The sequence below is a fragment of the Phalacrocorax carbo genome, chromosome 3 (genome assembly GCF_963921805.1).
Source record: "Phalacrocorax carbo chromosome 3, bPhaCar2.1, whole genome shotgun sequence".
Classification (NCBI taxonomy): Eukaryota; Metazoa; Chordata; class Aves; order Suliformes; family Phalacrocoracidae; genus Phalacrocorax; species Phalacrocorax carbo.
Genome location: NC_087515.1, coordinates 128,507,308 through 128,526,967, shown reverse-complemented (window position 1 = coordinate 128,526,967; position 19,660 = coordinate 128,507,308). Strand labels below are relative to the sequence as shown.

Here is a 19,660-nt window from a genome sequence, read left to right as displayed (position 1 = left end):
ATCGCTTGCAGGAGCGGCAGGACCGCATTCAAAGTCTTGAAGGGAAAGTGCTTATCAAGCAACTTCACAGGAAGAAATTAGTGACTTTTCAGAAATATGCCAACACTCATTTTTAAGCTATTTTTCCCCCCTTTATAATTTCAGCAGTGAGTCAAGGAAGCAAACGAAAAAAATCCTGAAATATAAAAGAAAACTAGAAATGGCTCCAAGATAGTGACATCATTTTGCTTACGGTCCAGCCTCACTCCTCATTCTGCAGCTGCATCTGGGCTCTCCGTCGCAGGGACGTACCTCATCCCCTTATGGCCTCTGCTCGCTCCTTCCCACCGCTTTGATGCTCCCTTAGCCGGTACTACCTAGGCTGGTAAATGCAACCAGCAGTCTCAAGCTTAATTACGAGCCGTCTGGTCCCTCCTGCCACCACCGTGCCTCTCTGGCCTGAGAAGTTCTCCTACCCGGACTGTTCAGAGCTCCTCAACACGTGCAGGAGGAGGTTGATCAGCCCTGTGCTCCTGCCCCCAGCCTCTCCTCTCCACCATTGCCCCCAGACCCGCTGGTGAAGGGGACAGAGTCCAACCTGTCATGAGCACAGCAGCTTCAACCTCCCGCAACGTTCTGGATGTTAAACCGGTCCCGTCTATTACCTGCAGCTTCAGCCAGGCTCCCCACCCTGCCCCGCAGCAGCGGGCGGCGTTCCCAGCACCTGCCCCGCGGTGGCCAGAGAGACCGGAGCTTAGCGCGTCCCAAGGGAAACGCTGCACTTTTAAAAGCAGTGGTAGATTACTATGGGATAAGCTGCTCTGCCAGGATCAGGACTTCTGGGTGCTTCTAAGATGGAGAAAGCTGAAGCACAGGGGACATGATTTCTGCCTGGATCACAGAATCACAGAGTCACAGAAGGGTTTGGGTGGGGAGGGACGGCTTAAGGCCACCCAGCCCAACCCCCTGCCGTGAGCAGGGACACCTTCAGCCAGAGCAGGTTGCTCAGAGCCCCGTCCAGCCTGGCCTTGGGTGTTCCCAGGGATGGGGCATCGACCACCTCTCGGGGCAGCCTGGGCCAGGCTTTCACCGCCCTCAGCGTGAACAATTCCTTCCTTCTCTCTAGTCTGAATCTCCCCTCCTTTAGTTTAAACCCATCACCCCTTGTCCTGTCGCTGCAGGCCCTGCTAAAACGTCTGTCCCACCTTTCTTATCAGCCCCTTCAAGCCCTGAAAGGATCCTCCTGGTCCTTCCTGATACCTGATGTCTGTGCATCCCCACCACATCAGCAGCGCCTCAGCTCTGATCCCTCTGTCCAGAGCCTTGGCCACTACAAGACAAACCCAAGCCCCTCCGCTATCTCCACAGAAGAATGAACCGCCGTCCAGGGACAGGCTCTTTTCTGCTCACACACCTCTGACACAGACCGGGGGTTTAAGGGAGTCTGGAAGCATCTCCTGAAACCCCAGCAGAGCCCAGTTCCTGGGTTGTTTTTTATCTTCCTTCCTCAGAAATACCATTCTCTGCTTGTCCACAGACCAAATTTGGGGGAGAAACTGGGGGAGAGGCATCCCGGCCTCTGCCACAATATCATTTAGGTACATCTCTGCTCCCCACCCTTGGGCTGTAGGGTGCAGGACAGAGGCTGCCTCTTGCTCTTTGCGTACATAGAGCACCAAGCACAGGGAAGTCCGGCTCTACAGTTTGGTCCTCTAATGAGCAGATCCCGGAGCTCGAGCTTGGCTACCAAGGTAAGATACAGAAATAACGATGTGCAGGCATCCTCCCCCGCGGTTAGAGGTTTGTCAGGCAGCAAAATAATAACTATGGAAAGCGCGGTGTGCTAGGAAGGCTGCCAGGATCCCCGCCGGACGGCCTTGCTGACAGCTTTCCGCACCAAGAAGCTCGTGCGGGGACGTTCAGCCGCAGCCCACCCGCTGCGGCGGCGGCAGCGAGCCCCGGGAGGCTGGCGGGCGATGCAGGGCGTGGGGGAGCACCCTCCCTCCGCCGCGCCGCGCCGCCCCGCGAGCGCCCCTGGCACACACGCCTGCACGCCCCCGGTCCCAGAGGGACCCACCCGCCTGGAGACACTAATGCAATTTGCTTCAAGCACGTGGGCTTTTGCCTAAAATCCCGGAATATGCGGTACCAGGGTACCATTTTCCGCCATCAGAAGTATTCCCTTCGTGCTGTGGTCCCTGGTTTCTTGGGGCTCAGATTTGAATTCTGCTGCAGATCCCCTGGGTTTGGCTAAATAGTTTAGGACAGAATACAGAGCAGATGCTCTTGGATTGGGGCTTAAGAATCAGGGTTGGGATTCCTCCACCTGACTTGGATGCTTAGAGGTTACCCACCTAAATCAACACCCCTCCTCTGGGCTCTCCATCGCTGGAGAAACCCTGGCATGTCCTGGGTACAAACCAAGCCACGGCTCACCTTTGGGAGGGGGTCACACTCTTTCTCTCCTTTCTGGACAGACTATCCAGCCATGACTGTATGCCTCAGATTAAAGGAGGGCACCCTGCTCTGGAAGCTGCCCAAAATCCACCCCCAAAACAACACTGACAGGGCAGGGAATGGGCACCCAGATCCTCAGGCTGCGAATAAACTTCTGCACCGTGCTCCCCAGCCCATGGCCCATGCTCTGCCAGTCTGCCCAGTCACCCTCAGACTCCTCCTGGTTTTATCCCAGTGCATGGAAAACCACTCAGACTGACCCGCGGCACCCGGTCAGGAGTTTTACAAATTTATTTTCCCTGCCTTTGTTTTACAAACGCGCTGCTCCCTGCGCTAGTGAATCCCAGAGCGTTGCTGCCCCCGAGGCTGCTCTCAGCTTCTCCGACTGCCATTTGATTCTGAGCATTTTGGTGAGGCGGGTGGTGGATCTGGGGCACCCAGACCATGTCCAGCACTTTGCAAGTGAAGTTTTGACAGTGGCAAGTCAGCCCGGCTGTGAAATGAAAACGCACCTCTCTGCGCTTATCTCTGAGTGCTAGAGCCGCCTCAGCCTCGGCAGGGAAAAAAGAGCTCAAAGGAACTGGCTGATACGGTTTCCCTCCTAGGAGAGGCATATTATTATTATTATTATTATTATTATTATTATTAGCAGCAGCAGCAGCAGCAGCAGCAGCAGCAGCAGCAGCAGCATGATCTTTTAAGCCTGGAAAAGATTATTACAGTTGCTCAGCCTGACCTCTTAAACATCCCACTCCACGGATTTTCGTGTTTCACTCAAAGGCTCCTAAATCAAACACGGATACTCCCTGTACCTCCGTCAGAACATAATTTTAACAGGGAAAAAGGAGAAAAAAAAAAGACAACCCAGAATTCAAGCACCAACATTTAATTACACTTCCAGATAAGTGGTTTCCACAGCTGATTGCCTTCGCCGATAAACGTTTGCACCACGCTCTTGCTTCGAATTTCTGGGCGTCAGCTCCCCAGCCTTTGCCCTCTGTTCTCCCACCAAGCCAAGGCGCTACCTGAAGCCTTTCATTTGGCTTTTTAGATGTTGTTCCTGGCTGCCTGCGGAGATGCACACGGGGAATCGCCCTTGGGCTGAAGCCAGCCCTCCCTTCGCATCGCGGAGAGGCAAAGCAATGCCACCAGCCCAGGCTATGCCCCTCCAGAAGGGAGACCGGGGACGGGCGCCCTGCTAAAAACACCCAGCGCAGGCTCTGCCGGGGCAGGCATCGTCTCACTGCAAATTCCTGCCGCTCTCACCGGCACCGGGGCAGCTGCTGCCACCCAAGAACCGCATTGCATTTGCACAACCTCTGCTCTTTGCAGGCAGGCTTTCCTCCCCTCGACACCCTCGCAGGGAGCTGCCCTTCATGCAGGCGATGAAAGAGGGTGGATGTTTTGGAGCTGAAGTTTCCTCAGTTAATGTATAACAGGCCCTGAGGGATCACTTGCCCTCATCGGTTCAGAGTGCCTGGGCTGAAGGTGAATACCGGGGTGGTGGGTAACGTGGGCTGGGAAGCGAACACAAACAGGGGCTGCAGCCCCCGCGGCGGCTCCCGCGCCTCCCTTCCCAGGCTGCTTTCCACCAAGCCACGAAAACCCAACAGCACCAGGGCCTGCGATGCACCCCCACCCCTAAAGCGCTCCCCAGATGTGGAGAGCGCGGAGGTGACTCTCCTCTCAGACCCAGCCCGTCCAGGGAGAGCCCGACCCTCGCAAGGGGCTGCACTTAATGGCTGCTCTTCGCTGTGTTTACCCACGGCCGTGGCAGAGGGCTCCTGCGGCAGGAGGTGGCGTGGGGGCAGGCTGGAAGGCTGCTGCTAAAATGCGCCTTTTGTCACTAGAAAAACTTGCAACGGCCACTCTGCTTCAGCAGGAGCGCTGGCGTTAGCTTGCAGCGTGGAAGCCACAGACTTTACATTTATCCAATGCAGTTAGGCGGTCTGATGGCCCCCGGTGCCCAAGAAGCCCAGGGAGGGAGGCTGGAAGGTCTCTGAGAGCACATCCATCTGTCCCTCCGCCCCTGGCAGCAGCAACAGCCCCACTCAACCTTCCGGCCCGTTTTCACATCCGAGCGTTTTGCAAAACATCCCTGCTGAGAAACAAAGCACACCGATGACAAACTCTAACCTGACATCTAACCAAGGGTCGCATTCAAAGGGATGCTGCACGCTGCCGGGTGGGGACAGCGGGTTGTCCCAAATCTGCCTCCTGTGGGGTTTCCCATCTCCTTCCAAGTCAGGCGGTTGGGCTCCTCTGTGTGGCACTGTGCTGGGCGTTACACCCACCCAGCTTCCCCACCCTCCTCGCCCTCCGCAGCTGATCTTCTGGGACTGATGATCTCCCATCCATCAGGAGTCCCTCCAGCCATGCCATGATCTAAGTACTAAGTCACTATTAAAGTAATAGTATAATCCACAAACCCGTTTTATTCCTCAGTGACCTGCCCAGCAGTCGGGGGACAGGCTTTTTAGGAGGGTCTGCAGCGACAGGACAAGGGATGATGGGTTTAAACCCTTCCTCCTCCCCTGGCTGGCTGCCTCTTTATTCTTACCGGTTTTATTGTTAAAAGCCCCATGCAAAGCTAAGCAAGCGCTACCTGCTGGGTCAATTTTACCTGGTTTTATTAACAAGGGGGGCGGGGGGTGTGGGAAAGGTAGAGGCAGAGAAATTCCTTGGCAGAATACAGAATCCAGACACTTCCAGTGAGGCTGCTTTAAGGGAGCTGGGAAAGGGCATCTTTGCAAGCCATGTCACCCCTTTTTAAGCCAACTCACCCCTTTTAAAGCCATATCACCTCTCTTTAAGCCATGTCACCCCTCTTTAAGCCATATTTCCCCTCTTTAAGACCTGTCACCTCTCTTTAAGCCATGTCTCCCACAACACCTGGGAGCCTTGGCTGGAAGCTCATCCTGCCTGTCACCTCCAAGCCTGATTCATCAGGGGCATTTCCAGATGTTCGGGTCACAGCTGCAGGTCTCGGCTTTCCTGGCAGCAGTGCTTTAGCCTGTCCTGGTCCCTTCAGGAGAGGCTGAATGCAGGCAAAGGCGACCACGCACGGCCCACCCGCAGCTCTCCATGCCCAGCACCATCACAGGAGTCCCCTTCCCTCCTGTGGGTGCCTGCAGGAGGGCTGGCCCCTCCAAGAAGAAGCGCTTTGGGTGCAGGCAGGACACAATGGGGCCATTCCTGATAATGTAAAGTACAGCCGTAGTGCTGCAGCTACCCTCTGGAATAGCCAGCAGCTTATCTTCCCCAGGCTCTGGAGAAGCACAGGCTTTGCATAATTCATTAAGCAATGAATAAAAATAATTGCAAAAGAAATAGAGTGAAACCAAACAAATGAAACCACTAGGGCAGCCCAGATTCAGCCTGGTAGCGGGTCCCTGTGAATGTGTCGGCAGGGAAAGCCGATGGGTTCGTTAGTGCTGTCAAAAAAGCCTCTGGCTTCACACGAACCTAATGTGAATTTTCTGCTTGTCCCCAGCTCTGAGATGAGGCAGGGAGCATCCTCTTCATCCTCACCCCCTTTTATCTCACCCCACAGAGATGAGAGATCAGCCGGCTCAGCTTCAAAAGCCTTCCCCACATGGAGGATGACACATCCCCTCCATCCCAATCACCCCCAGAAAAAAGGTCACAATTTTACCCCATTTCCAGGTGAAAACAGGAGGAAACGGGGTAATTTCTGAGGCTTCTCGCTCAGGGTTTCCCTGCAGGTTTTTCACCACCCTTGCCACACCGTGCATCCCAGCCTGGGTGCGGGGAACCTCCCGCACCACAGCCTGCACCAAAACCGTTGTCTCCTGTGCACAACACCTTCTCCGAGCGATGGACCTCTCTAGTTTGCGTCCTCCTGCCAGGCAGCCCACCCCCACTAACAGCCCTGCTGCCGGAATTGCCAGCCAGCTCCTCGGCGCTGACGGGAAGAGAGATGCGCTGGCATCAAGGGTGGTCCCCTTCACCTAGCAGCTAATGGCAAAAACTCGTAGAGGCTGGGTCACGGAGCAATCATCTCTCCACAAGAGAGCTGGCGCCTCTCGTTACTGCTCCAGCCATCAGGGCTCATCTAGAAGAGCTCAATTTGGTGCACCACAGGCATCACAGACCACGTGCGCCCATCACCTCCCTCCGAAGGCCCCCCGTGAGATAGCCCCCTGCGGAGGAATATTTGGGGAATAGTTGAGCGCTGCAGTGATGCAATAATAAAATTTTATTCAATAAAATTCGTGGGCTGTGCCTGTCATCAGGCTTGTCCGGCTGTGCACGAGCGGGGAGCGGCGTTCAGCCCCCCAGTGGGCGGCAGGGCTGCACCACCAGTACGGCTGCTCTTACAGAGCTCTGGGCGATTTGCAGAGGAGGGCAAGCCGCAGCCTCCCCGTTCCGACCCAGACGGAAGGCACGGCCCACTCGGGCTAATCCTGCAGATGTGGCTCAGTTCCCAGCAAACCCGGAGGGGTGAACCCGAAAATGCAGCCTTGCCTACATGTTTTCTGCGCCGTTCACTACGTGCCATCAGAGCTCATCAAACTCCTTCGGGCCAGTTGGGATAGTATCGGGTCACGGTGCGCTGTAAATGTCTATCAAGCTTAATTTACCTTTAATTTGCCCTTAAATTACCTTTAATTTACCATTAATTTGCCTTTAAGATACAGCTTCATTTGGTCTGTCTTCTTAGGTCTATAAGTGTTTTTTTCCAATAAACACTTTATTGAAATATTTTACTTACAATTGTTTAGATTTTTTTTTAATACTTTAGTTATTTAATGAAAGCAGCATGGGGATCTCTGAAACAGAAACATAGGCTGCCCCTCACCTTCATCTGAAGGGGAAATGTCACACTGTGTAATGGCTGTGGTCCTCACCCACAGTCCTACGCGTGCCTAGGTTGGAAACATTAAAATACTGGTTTGACAAACAAGTATTTTAATAGTTATCACTAAAGAGAACAGTAAAATAGATTGATTGGATGGGGTTTTTGTTCTGCTTACATGCTATTCGCTAAGTATGATTACTGCCTGGGCCAAAAATTCCTCTTTGCCTTCTACAACTGCCTGAGAGGGGCTGGAGTGAGGGGGGGGCTGGTCTCTGCTCCCAAGTCACCAGTGACAGGACGAGAGGAACCGGCCCCAGGCTGCGTCAGGGGAGGGTTAGGTTGGGTGTGAGGGAAAATGCCTTCCCTGCCAGAGGGGTCAGGCCCTGGCACAGGCTGCCCAGAGAGGTGGGGGCGTCACCGTCCCTCGGGGGTTCAAACACCGTGCAGATGCAGCACAGAGCAGGTTGCTCAGAGCCCCGTCCAGCCTGGCCTTGGGTGTTCCCAGGGATGGGGCATCGACCACCTCTCGGGGCAGCCTGGGCCAGGCTTTCACCGCCCTCAGCGTGAACAATTCCTTCCTTCTCTCTAGTCTGAATCTCCCCTCCTTTAGTTTAAACCCATCTCCCCTTGTCCTGTCGCTGCGGGCCCTGCTAAAACGTCTGTCCCCACCTTTCTTATCAGCCCCTTCAGGCCCTGAGAGGCCGCAATAAGGTCTCCCCGCAGCCTCCCCTTCCCCGGCTGCACAACCCCAGCTCTCCCAGCCCGGCCTCGCAGCAGGGGGGCTCCAGCCCTCGGAGCATTTCTGTGCCCCCTCTGGCCCCGCTCCAACAGCCCCGTGTCTGTCCCGTGCTGAGGAGCCCCGAGCTGGAGGCGGCGCTGCAGGGGGGTCTCACAGAGCGGGGCAGAGGGGCAGAGCCCCCTCCCTCGCCCGGCTGCCCGCGCTGCTGGGGATGCAGCCCGGGGGACGGTCAGCAGGATAGAAGAAAATGCAATGCACACCAACATACATCTGTGGCTCAAGGCTCACTTAGACCTGCTGTCTTTTAAGGTCTCCTGCCCTCGTCCTCCTGACATGCAGCAGTGCCCATCCTTTCCTGCACACTGCCTGGGACTGCAGGGGGCTCAGAGCATGGCTGGGGTGCCCCAAGATCACTGTGCAGCACCAAGCACTCGGAGCAGCCGGCATCGGGCATCCCACCAAGCCTGAGACAGCGAGCGGAGCCTCCAGCCCTTCAGCCCTGGCGGGGGAAGGATCTCCTCATTCGCATCACAAAGAGTTTTGAGACACAGGCAGCTCTGCCAGTGCACACCTCCGTGGTTGTTATTCCAATCGGTTATTATACTAACAAATTGCTGCGTGCAGATCTATAGAAATCTGCATCCTGTTACCACCAGCAGCTTCCCCCGGCTGCCCCCGCCTTGTAGGAGCGCGGTGGGAGCCACATCTCCAGCCACCTTCTCGCTGGGCCCCACCGGCCCCGTGGTGCAACACTGGGGGTACCAGTGGCAGATCCCACCCTGCCCAAGCTGTGGGCTTCCCCTGCCCTTTAATCCTCCCTGGCTGTTTAGGGGAGACTGAGATTAAGCTTTTCTCCTAAAACCTGGAGCAAGGACTAAGATGTGCCGGGGACACAGAGGGGCTGGGAACACCATGGGATTTATCACCCCACAAAAACATCCCATGCCTAGAACTTGGATGAAACCTTATTTCCTAAAGGTGAAAAAGTTTTAGAAAGTGATAAACAATTTAAAGACCTTAATATTCCTCATAGCCCCGGGTATTCCCCAGCCCCTGGGAACCGGTTATCTTCTGCGAGGAACACAAAGCAATCACAGAAAACATCCATTCTCTTTTGAAAGCATTTTTCCATTTTGAATGTGACTTCTCAGCAGCACCTCTCTCCCCTGTTTGTGTGGGTGACCTTATTTCAATCATCTCGGATTTAACTGCTTAAGAAAAGGCTGTATTTTAAAACCACACAAAACCTGGGTTTCAATTCCTCCTCTCTCCCTGTTCAAGCCCAAAGCCAAGCGCTAAAGGCCAATACCTCACCCGATGGGTACCCAAAGCGGATCCATGGGCTTGTTACCCACTGGGAGTCGAGGGGTGCAGACGGGGCGGGGGAGGCTGGCAGGCTGAGCGTCAACAGCTGAGGCACCAGGGATTTGAAACAAGGAGGAGTTTTTCCCCCCAAGGCAAGGAAAAGAAGAGCCAAAAGCCCTGCGGGATTTGCCCAGTGGAGACAAGCAAATTTTCCTGAAACTTCAGCGCAAACCGTATTGATTTTTAAATTGTTTTTTAATTATTCACCCCAAGGGGAAGTTCTGTAAGGCTGTTCCACGGGACACCCCGTGTCCTCGGCCCCAGCCAGAACACAGCCAAGAGACCCATTTGGTACCTGCCAGGAGAAACCCTGGAGCAGACAACGAAGATGCCCACCTGCTTAAATCGGGGAACGGGGATATTCATCTGGACAGGGAGTCACGGCAAAGCAAACCAGACGCATGAGACAGACCAGGAGGAAAACACGTCTCCTCTTACCTCGTCAAACCTGGCCTCGTCCTCGCAGTTTTCAAGCACTCGGGTGTAGAAGGAGAGCCCTGGAGAGGGGAGAGGAAAACCAGGTTGGTTGCAGCGAGGTACTGCGCACCGCAGGCACGTGTGGGTGTGCGCAAAGGGGTGCAGAGGGGACACAGCCCACGCAAGAGGGTGAATCCAGCTACAACTCCCCAGCACCGGCACTAAACATTGATCTGCTTTAAGAGCTCAGTAAGAAGGTGTTTTCTGCAGTGTGCTTAACCGGTGCGTTCAAATCTTGTCTCATCTATTGTAGAGCAGAGGGATGCGGGTTGTGGCGGTTTCTGCAGAGGCTTTTATGTGGGTTCAACAGGGGCTCCTCAAGCTTTGGGGTATTGGGATGCAGGTCTACACACCCCAGCAGTGCGCTCAAAGCCCAGGGATGAGATTTAAGACCAGCTGCCCCAAGAAAACCTGCCCAGAGCGGAGGATCCGCACGTTTGAGCCCAACCGCAGGGATGCGGCCACGCGTGCCCACCCCAATGGCAGCATCCCTCCACCGCCACATACCCGGGTCGGTGGGGTGCTGCCCCGGGGCAGGGACCTGGGGAGGATGAGGAGCTCAGGCTGCTCCGCCTGGGCGGGCAGGGGAGCGTCGGAAGCCCCCGGTCAGCTGGGAGCAGGGACGAGAGGAGAGGAGGAGCAGCCAGGCGAGCTGCTGTGGAGGGGAAGCCCGGGGGGGCAGCCAAGCATGTGCACTAGTTATTATAATAATCAGGTTTTCCCAAGGAGCCCCAGCTTATAGATTGCCCCGTGCTTTCAGCTGCTCTCAGTAGGATAACCTTACCCACCCACACCCCCCTGAATCAATATTTCTAGTTAATAACTACTTCATAACCCTGCAGGAGGAAAACTTATAAAAATGCTAATATTTAATCAGGGAATCACACTGAGGTTTTCCCTTCCAGAAAGGAAAACTCTCTTCTGGGTAATTAAATCCAGCTTTGTGCATGAGTCTGGTTTGGGCCCGGCATTGCACAGAAAACCCTGTGGTCAGGGGGAGCGGACGCCAGGGTACCCCTTACTGCTGCAGGGTCAACTTTAGAACAGACACAAATATTTTACTTTATTTTGCCAAAGGTTGCGATATCCTGATGACATGGCTCTTTGCAGGGAATGCCCCATTCCTTTGTAATTTAACTTACACAAGGAAAGCCAGAAAAAATCATGTTGCCAGGCTTTCTGTTGTCTGCAGCATCCGACCTGGGTAAAGCAAACCCAGCAGGTGCATCCTGTACCCCAACTCACCCTCCCAGCTCCCTGCCATGAATCACTTCACCCACAGATGCTCGAGTGTCTCAGGGATATAGGCAGAGCACTGAATTTATCTCATGCCAATTGATTCTGGGTGAGGGTGGAGGAGACTTATGAGCCTCATCAGCTACGGGAGGGCTGCCCACCCTCACCCTGGGCATGCTGGCTGCCTCCCAGTGCAAGGGGACCCAGTTCCCTCCTTGCTTTCTGTGGGGTGGGATGGGAGCTGCACTGGGATGCAGCCTGGACCCCCTCACCCGGAGGGGGAACATGGACTGGGAATGGGACCACTCCTCCACTGAGATGGAGCCACCGGGAGTAGGGCCACCAAAATGCTCCGGGGGCTGGAGCCCCCCTGCTGCGAGGCCGGTCTGGGAGAGCTGGGGTTGTGCAGCTGGGGAAGGGGAGGCTGCGGGGAGACCTTATTGCGGCCTTTTGGGGCTTGAAGGGGGGCCGTAGGAAGGATGAGGATGGATCCTTTATCAGGGAGTGTAGGGATGGGATGAGGGGTGATGGTTTTAAACTGAAAGCCAGTAGGTTTAGATTAGATATTAAGAAGAAATTCTTTACTGTGAGGGCGGTGAAAGCCTGGCCCAGGCTGCCCCGAGAGGCGGTCGATGCCCCATCCCTGGGAACACCCAAGGCCAGGCTGGACGGGGCTCTGAGCAACCTGCTCTGGCTGAAGGTGCCCCTGCTCACGGCAGGGGGTTGGGCTGGGTGGCCTTTAGTGGTCCCTTCCCACCCAAACCCTTCTGTGATTCGATGATTTGATGACCCACAGCCTCCCAGGTGATGGGACAGACACCATGTGCCAGAGGCACAGAGCATCTCTTGGTGTGGGTTAAGGGGGAGCTGCAGAGCACCCTCGTGTAGATATGGGACCAAACTAATTGAGGAGGCGTGCACAGGTCAGGGGCGAATCAGCTGTAGGTGAACACATGTAGGAAGCAGTCTCTGGGAGAAGACACCCCAAGGGGGACACTCTGCCACCCAAAATATTTCTCCTAAAAGCATGACTTAAGCCAGCACAGTGGAATCTCCCCTGCCCTGTCCTCTCCCAGTCCAGCAAGCATGGTGGTGGTGATTCACTACAGCGGAGCCGTCATCCACCAGTGCCGGTGGTGCTCCAGGGGGTACCCATGAACAACCTCCCTCATTTACACACACTAATCCAGAGATGAAGCCTCGCCAAGAAGCTCTTTATAACTCCATCTGCGATCAATTAGCTGATAAGCTCTCTAATTGCACCGGGGTGCAAGTTCCCCTTCACAAGCGTAATTAGGCTGGCCTAAGAGTGAAAACTGCTGCGGGCCAGTGACCCCGTATGAACTCAGACCCCGCTGGGGGACAGGAGCAGGCAACCCTAAAATGGGCAGGCTGAAGAAAATTCACCATCTTTCTGCTCTCCCCCTGCAGCCAGCCTGAAGAGCTCCTGGCACCTCTCCCAGGCTGCTCCCATGAGTCCAGAACTGGGAGCTCCCGTCTGTGCCTCAGTTCCTCCTATTTGCAATACGCAAATAGTGCAGCTACGGCTCACAAGGGTTGCCGGGAGTGCGGGGATCCCTGGGAGAAGAGGAGCAGCGTTATTCCATAGCCATCCCACATGGCTGTCAGTCTCAGCCCTTTCTCAGGAACACTTTCATCAGGGTGGTGATTTATTCATCTCCCACCTGAGCTGAAGGCGAGCAGCGTTTCAGAGCACTGCCCGCCTGCAGGAACGCACGTGGCAGCCTGTCACACTGGAGTCAAACTCTTTCTTTAACTCCTTTTCGTGCAATAATAGATGCTTTTGGCTGAATGAGCAAACACCCACTCGGGGAGCTCTGCCTGAACCCCCAGGCTGTGCTAATGGAGGGTGAAGAGAGGGAGGAGGCTGGATGGCAGCTTGACTAGCAAAGAGCATCCCTCTCTGCAATGTTCAGCAACTCCAGGGCACTGAGGGGCTGCTGTGAGGAGCACTGACGGATGCCAGGCTGGTGGAGGTCTCCTCACCCCATGCTAAAGGGGTCTAAAGCTCCCTCTAGAGTCACTGGAGAAAGGCAGGAGACTCTTCCCTCTAGTGGCCTTTGCACCAAACCCCAGAAATCCACACCGGGATGTTCCCCTGGGTCTGGCACTGAGGGTCCAGGCCAACGTGCCTGGCTCCATCCCATCCCATCCCATCCCATCCCATCCCATCCCATCCCATCCCATCCCATCCCATCCCATCCCATCCCATCCCATCCCATCCCATCCCATGCCCATCGCATCCCCAGCCCAGCCCATCCCCATCCCATCCCCATCCCATCCCAGCCCCATCCCGTCCCTGCCCAGCCCCAGCCCATCCCATGCCCAGCCCAGCCCAGCCCAGCCCAGCCCAGCCCCATCCCATCCCCTCCCCCAGCCCAGCCCCAGCTGCCCAGCCCAGCCCAGCCCTTCCCATGCCCATCCCACCCCATCCCATCCCATCCCAAGGCGGGGGTTAGCCTAGGGCTGGGCAGCCCTTGGGCAGTTTGGATGAGCCCTGACTGGAGGGAAAAGCCGTGGCCAGCCGGGATGGGGATGAGGGCAGGGGTGGCACACCATCATTTTAATCAAACAGCAAAACTACAGCCAAGGATTTCAAGAGCAGGTCAGAGAGGATGAGGCAGCCAAGACGACACAAGTAATGCAGCGTCACAGCAGCGCTGAACTCACCGTGCCGTGCCTCTGCTGCCCATCATTCCCAGATTCTCATGGGGCAAGGGGACAGCAACGCATTGCCAGAGCCACAGAGACACTAACCACGGAGGAGCTCTGCCCCATCCATGCGCCGAGTGCCAGGACGTTTCACGGCCACCTCCAGCGTGGGACCCAGTGGGGAGCAGACCCTGTTCCCGGCCCCGGGATGTGCTTATGCATGCCCGAAACAGCCCGGAGGCAGGAAAGCCTTTCAGAGAAGGCAATGCAAGGCAGTGCTTTGCATCCTCAGAGATGGGCGTCAGGAACCACCTGCTCTGGGACCCAGCGCTGGGACCCACTGGTGCAGGGCAGGGTCCAGCCCCGGTGCCTGCAGGACCTGGTGCCTCCAAAGCAAGGCACAACGTGGCATGAGCCAATTCTCACAAGTACCAAAAAGCACATCAAGAAAAGACCGAAAGCATGTGAGAACTCCTACTTTACTAGTACTACAACTGCTGAAATCCATGGTGCCTCAGAAAGATCACCTTCCCATAAGGGTCGTACCACTCATGGATCCTCATGGTGTGACAATTCTGGTCCCCTCATCCAGAACAAGGTCCTGCCCCCCACGCAAGGTCCTGTCCTGGATTCGTGTCCTGTGTTAGCCGGCCCCCCAGGCTCAGTGCTCTCCCACAAACCAAAATGATGCTGCTACGTGACAAAGAGCTACCCCGGGGGGCTCTGCCCCCGGACTTGCCTGTCTGCAGGGCAGACACGGGGCTGCCTCCACTTGCTCCCCTTTTGGGACAAGGAATTTGGGTGAGATGTCAATCAGCTTTGGAGCTGGATGTGCTAAATATTAACATGACAATTTAAATTGCTGTTTCCTGTACAGGTGAGGCTTGCTGTGGCTTCTGACAACACACTGAGTGGCATGAAAAGGGAACAAACCCACACTCTCCTCCACCCGTCATCACACCCAAGGGATGGGTCGGTCCTAACCCACCTACCTGCTGCCTTCACCGACCCAACCGTGCATGGGATCACTCCCTAACCCACCGCTACCACCCTTTTAGCAATAAGATTTTGCTACCCACAGCCTGAGGATCCAGCCCTGCTGGGTCTGGTCACCGGGAACCTCTCCTCTAGGACCGAGCTTGGAGAAGACGGCGGCATCGGGTGTCTCTGCGGCTGCCCAGGATGGGCAGGGGAAGAGGCATCCCTGACTGGGGGTAGTGGTGTTATCTGGTGGTGATATTCACAGTGTGAGACTAAAGCCCCTCTTTGCACAGAAATTGACTGCAGCAAGCTACCAGGTGAAAAATTTCCAAACCCTGACCCAACTGCCCTCGAAGACGGCACTAAATTTCTTCCTTGGGAAAGAAATGTCCATGCGGAGCCCAGCTCCTCGCAGCTCAGCACCGGGGAAGGAAACACTCCCGGGAAGTTTCCTGTTGCACCTCCCCGGTGATAGCGATGGCAATCCTGCACCACGCAGGAGCCAGCCTGCGCCGGGGAGGATGATGGAGATGGGACCATGGGGAACCCTGGAGAAATGCCCTGGTGCCCCCGGGCTCTGACACGGGACCTGGCAGGAGCACGAGAGGGTGGGTGCAGCGGGAGCACAGAGTGCTGATCTCAAAGCATCTCGAAGTTGGTGTCGTTCCCATGGCCCATCGGTTGGACCGTAAGGTCTTGCAGTGGCTCTTAACGCAAGGATGTTGAGGTAGGGACGGATCCTGCCCACCCGACAGGGACTCTGCGTGCCGGGCTCGGGGCCAGGCACACTCAGCACTGGAAACGTGGGTCCTCCTGGGGCTCACCGGGAAAACCCGTGGTGGCCTTTGGTCCTCCTGCAGATCCCCCCTGCCCGCTGCCAGGGGAGCTGGTGGGGTTTCACCAAGCATGGCTTAGGGCTGGGACCGCTCCAGGCTTCGCTGTCGGCCGGGGGGACGACCTGATCCTGGAGATGTATTTAGCTGCCCCTGCACTGATGCTGGGAGGCAGGGACAGGGAAATAAGGGGGTAATTGTGCCTTTTTAATGACTCTATGGCCTCTAAGGCAGCGCAGGGAAGGCCATTTCAGGCAGTGCTGGCTGGCCTGGCTTGGAGGTGATGAAAATACCTGCTCCCCTGCTCTCCCGCAGCGCGTTCAGGGAGAGAAGGGATTCCTATTCCTGACTCCCAGTGCTGTCAAAACATCCCAACCCGCCTCTGCCCGCCTGCCGGTGGGCTCCTGCACGACGACTGCGATCAAGGATGGATCCAGCACCGAGCCTGCCCCAAGCCCCAGGGAGGGTTGGAAAAGGTTTGGTGGCTGCTAAGGTTAAGCACCCCAGGAGAGGTTTTGCTCCTTTTGCAGCTTCCTTTGGAAAGCTTTGGAGCCGGCGCGGACCCAAGCAGAAAAACCAAAGCTGCAGCATCCTTAGGAGAAATCCAGGCACACGCTAGGTCCGGCACAAGGCAAGTTCTCCTCCTGGCCCTGCCAGTGACACTTTCTTGGTGGCACAGCTTCGTGACCAAGCCCTTGACCCTACGGCAGGAGCCCAGCTCCCCCCAGCTGGGGCAGGGTCCTGCTCCCAGCGGGAGGATTTGCCACCCTGGGTCTTCACTTACTTTCCCCTGGATGAATCCCCCTCCCCAGGGGTGGCACCTGCGGGCTGCAGTGTCCCAGGCTGGGTGCAGGTGGGCTGGGGGACCCCAGGAGAGCAGCTCTGGTGGGGAGGCGGGGGCTCACGCCCCAGGCGGGGAGGGGTGAGAAGCCCTTAAAGCCGGCAGGCTCGCATCCCCTCTTCCCAACCCAAGCACGGCCGCGGTGGGGAAACTGAGGCAGGGGGCAGCGGCGGCAGGGGCACAGCCCGTGCCGGGACCCCCCGCCCCAGCCACCTCCTCCCCACTGACCTCGGAAAACGGCTTTGGCGATGCGGTCGGCTTTGCCGCGGAGGCCGGAGACGGTGCGGAGCTGCAGCAGCAGAGCCATGGTGCGGGGCGGTGCGGGGCGGTGCGGGACGGTGCGGGGCGGTGCGGGGCCGTGCGCGGAGCTGCGGCGCGGTGTGTGTCTGTGTCTCTGTGTGTCTGTGTGTCTGTGAGTGTGTGTGTGTCCGTGTGTGTCCCCAGTGCTGAATTATTCAGCAGCAGCACCGCCTGCTCTTCCCTCCCCCTCCCCTCCCCCTCCCCTCCCCCTCCCTTCCCCCTTCCCTTCCCTTTCCTTTTTCCCTTCCCTTCCCTTCCCTTCCCTTTTTCCCTTCCCTTCCCTTTCCTTCCCTTTTTCCCTTTCCTTCCCTTCCCTTACCTTTCCTTTTTCCCTTCCCTTCCCTTTCCTTCCCTTTTTCCCTTCCCGTTCCTTTTTCCCTTCCCTTCCCTTTCCTTCCCTTTTTCCCTTCCCTTCCCTTTTTCCCTTCCCTTTCCTTTTTCCCTTCCCTTACCTTTCCTTCCCTTTTTCCCTTCCCTTCCCTTTCCTTCCCTTTTTCCCTTCCCGTTCCTTTTTCCCTTCCCTTACCTTTCCTTCCCTTTTTCCCTTCCCTTCCCTTTCCTTTTTCCCTTCCCTTACCTTTCCTTCCCTTTTTCCCTTCCCTTCCCTTTCCTTTTTCCCTTCCCTTACCTTTCCTTCCCTTTTTCCCTTACCTTTCCTTCCCTTTTTCCCTTCCCCTCCCTTTCCTTCCCTTTCCTTTTTCTCTTCCCTTCCCTTTCCTTTTTCCTTTCCCTTCCCTTCCCTCAGGGAAGGTGGTTAGTTGGAGGGAGGACAGTGGGGGAGGACAGGCTGCAGGCATCTTCCCACTCAGGTTGCAGGAGGTTGTGAGTGGGGAAACTGAGGCAGGGCTCCCCCCAGCATGGCTGGGTGCACGGCATCTGCAAGCTGGAGCCTCTGGGACAAGAGTATATGTCTACCCCCCCGATGTCCCACAAAATGTCACAGGGGAGGGGAGATGAGGGTGCTCAGGAGGGCTGGAGATCATCCCCCACTGCTTGGGACCACCAAGATCCGGCCAGCGCAGGGATTCTGCACCGTTCTCAGCATCTCCTGGGCTCCAGTGCAGGAGAAGGGTGGGCTGTTACCTGTGTCCCCCCACAACGCCAGGGAGCAGGGGCGGGAGGCAGGGCTAAGATCACCCCGCGCAGCCCACGGCTATGGCAGTAGGGCCACCAGGTCACAGCCCTTCGGCTGGGCCATGAACGAGTTGGAGAGCAGGTCTGATGGGGAGCGGCTGGGGGGGCTGGAGGGGGTTAGCCTGGAGAAAAGGGGGCTGAGGGGAGCCCTTCTCGCTCTCTGCAGCTGCCTGAGAGGGGCTGGAGTGAGGGGGGGGCTGGTCTCTGCTCCCAAGTCACCAGTGACAGGACGAGAGGAACCGGCCCCAGGCTGCGTCAGGGGAGGGTTAGGTTGGGTGTGAGGGAAAATGCCTTCCCTGCCAGAGGGGTCAGGCCCTGGCACAGGCTGCCCAGAGAGGTGGGGGAGTCACCGTCCCTGGGGGGGTTCAAACACCGTGCAGCCGTGGCACCTGGGGCCATGGTTTGGGAGGCCTGGGGGTGTTGGGTTGGGGGTTGGACTTGGTGATCTTGGAGGTCTTTTCCAACCTTAACGATTCTATGACCCTAAGTTTGGGGCAGAGGATGGGACATGTCTGGTAGCGTTGCTGGATGCAGATAGGGCCCTGGCAGCGCGGGCGGTGTTGGTGCACGGTGGGGCTGTGCCATCCCAGCCTGGAAGAGCCACTGCTGCCACGCCGGCGGTGCCGTGCCCTGCTGTGCCTGTATCCGAGCTGGGGCGTGCTCCGTGCTCCGCTCTGCGTGTTTGCCATGTTCTAGGCTGAACCTCAGCAGCATCAAGTGGGGTTTCCAGACATAAGTGACAGCTTTACAATCTAGACTTGTGGCTCTGTTTTGAGCAGGTCTTGCCTGTAGGGTTGCACATGAACACCCTTCCTCAAGTCTTAAACTCATCCTTTATTTCAAGGAAAATGATTACTGCATGCATTTGGGAAGAAGAAGAGACAAAGGTCTTTAGGCCTCACACATTAGCCTTTCCTGCTTGAGCACTTCCAGGAAAAATCCATCTGTGGTGTAAAGCGAACCCAGGAAAGCCTTGGCATCATCAGAGGGAGAGACGTGAGGATGAAACCTTCACAAATGGGTAATAAAACACTGGAAATAAGACATCTGTTTCCATCTACCCCATCAGGTTCTGTTAGAGAGTCTGGACTGCTGTTCTCCTACCAGCGGAAAATATCATTATGATCATTCATAAGCACGTGGGAGTGAAGAAACTTGTGGAGATTAACAGCGTGTGCCATTTCTCATTAGGTTTGTAATTACCCCCTGGCAGCGCGGCCCGGAGGTGAGGGTGCTGTAGCAGGGAGGTAGAAGGTGGCTGTGAAGGCAGCAGCGTGCTGGGTTGCTGCTGACGGCTCAGGAAAAGGCAGGTTTGTGACAATATTGGGAGGGGAAGGTGCAGCCCTGCCCAAGCTGGTCCGCATCGTGTGAATGAGAGTTTGTGCCCATGCAAGAGCTCGGGAGGCGAGACCGTGCATGAGCCAGAGACAGGCCCAGTATGCCTGATGCTGCTAAACCAGCATTTTCCAGTCTCTGGTTAGATCATGGAATCATGGAGGGGTTTGGGTGGGAAGGGACCGCTAAAGGCCACCCAGCCCAACCCCCTGCCATGAGCAGGGACACCTTCAGCCAGAGCAGGTTGCTCAGAGCCCCGTCGTTCAGTGTTTAGGTTTAGGAGGCCTGGGGGTGTTGGGTCGGCGGTTGGACTTGATGACCTTAGAGGTCTTTCCCAACCTTAATGATTCTATTCTATTTTCTTCTGATTTTATTTCATATGAAATTTAAGTGTTCCTACAGTAAAAGCACAGGTGGAGGGCTCTTGGGGAGTGGTAACTCATAGTTTTACTCCCAGACCTAAATAAAGAGACACAGCAAAGCAAGAA

At 56.3% G+C, this 19,660-nt stretch overlaps 1 protein-coding gene across 4 annotated transcripts in view; it reads right to left on the bottom strand.

The window, feature by feature from the left end:
* OTOF (otoferlin) overlaps positions 1-16,830 on the bottom strand; it is a 111,737-nt gene extending 94,907 nt beyond the window's left edge. For all 4 annotated transcript variants that reach the window (XM_064448387.1, XM_064448388.1, XM_064448389.1 and 1 more), the window contains exons 1-2: positions 16,632-16,830; positions 9,801-9,859 (exon numbers count right to left, since the gene is read on the bottom strand). In XM_064448387.1, coding sequence (XP_064304457.1) covers positions 9,801-9,859; positions 16,632-16,710 — 138 coding nt within the window. In that variant the 5' untranslated portion in view covers positions 16,711-16,830. The remainder of the gene's footprint in view (positions 1-9,800; positions 9,860-16,631) is intronic.
* Between the last annotated feature and the right edge of the window lie 2,830 nt (positions 16,831-19,660).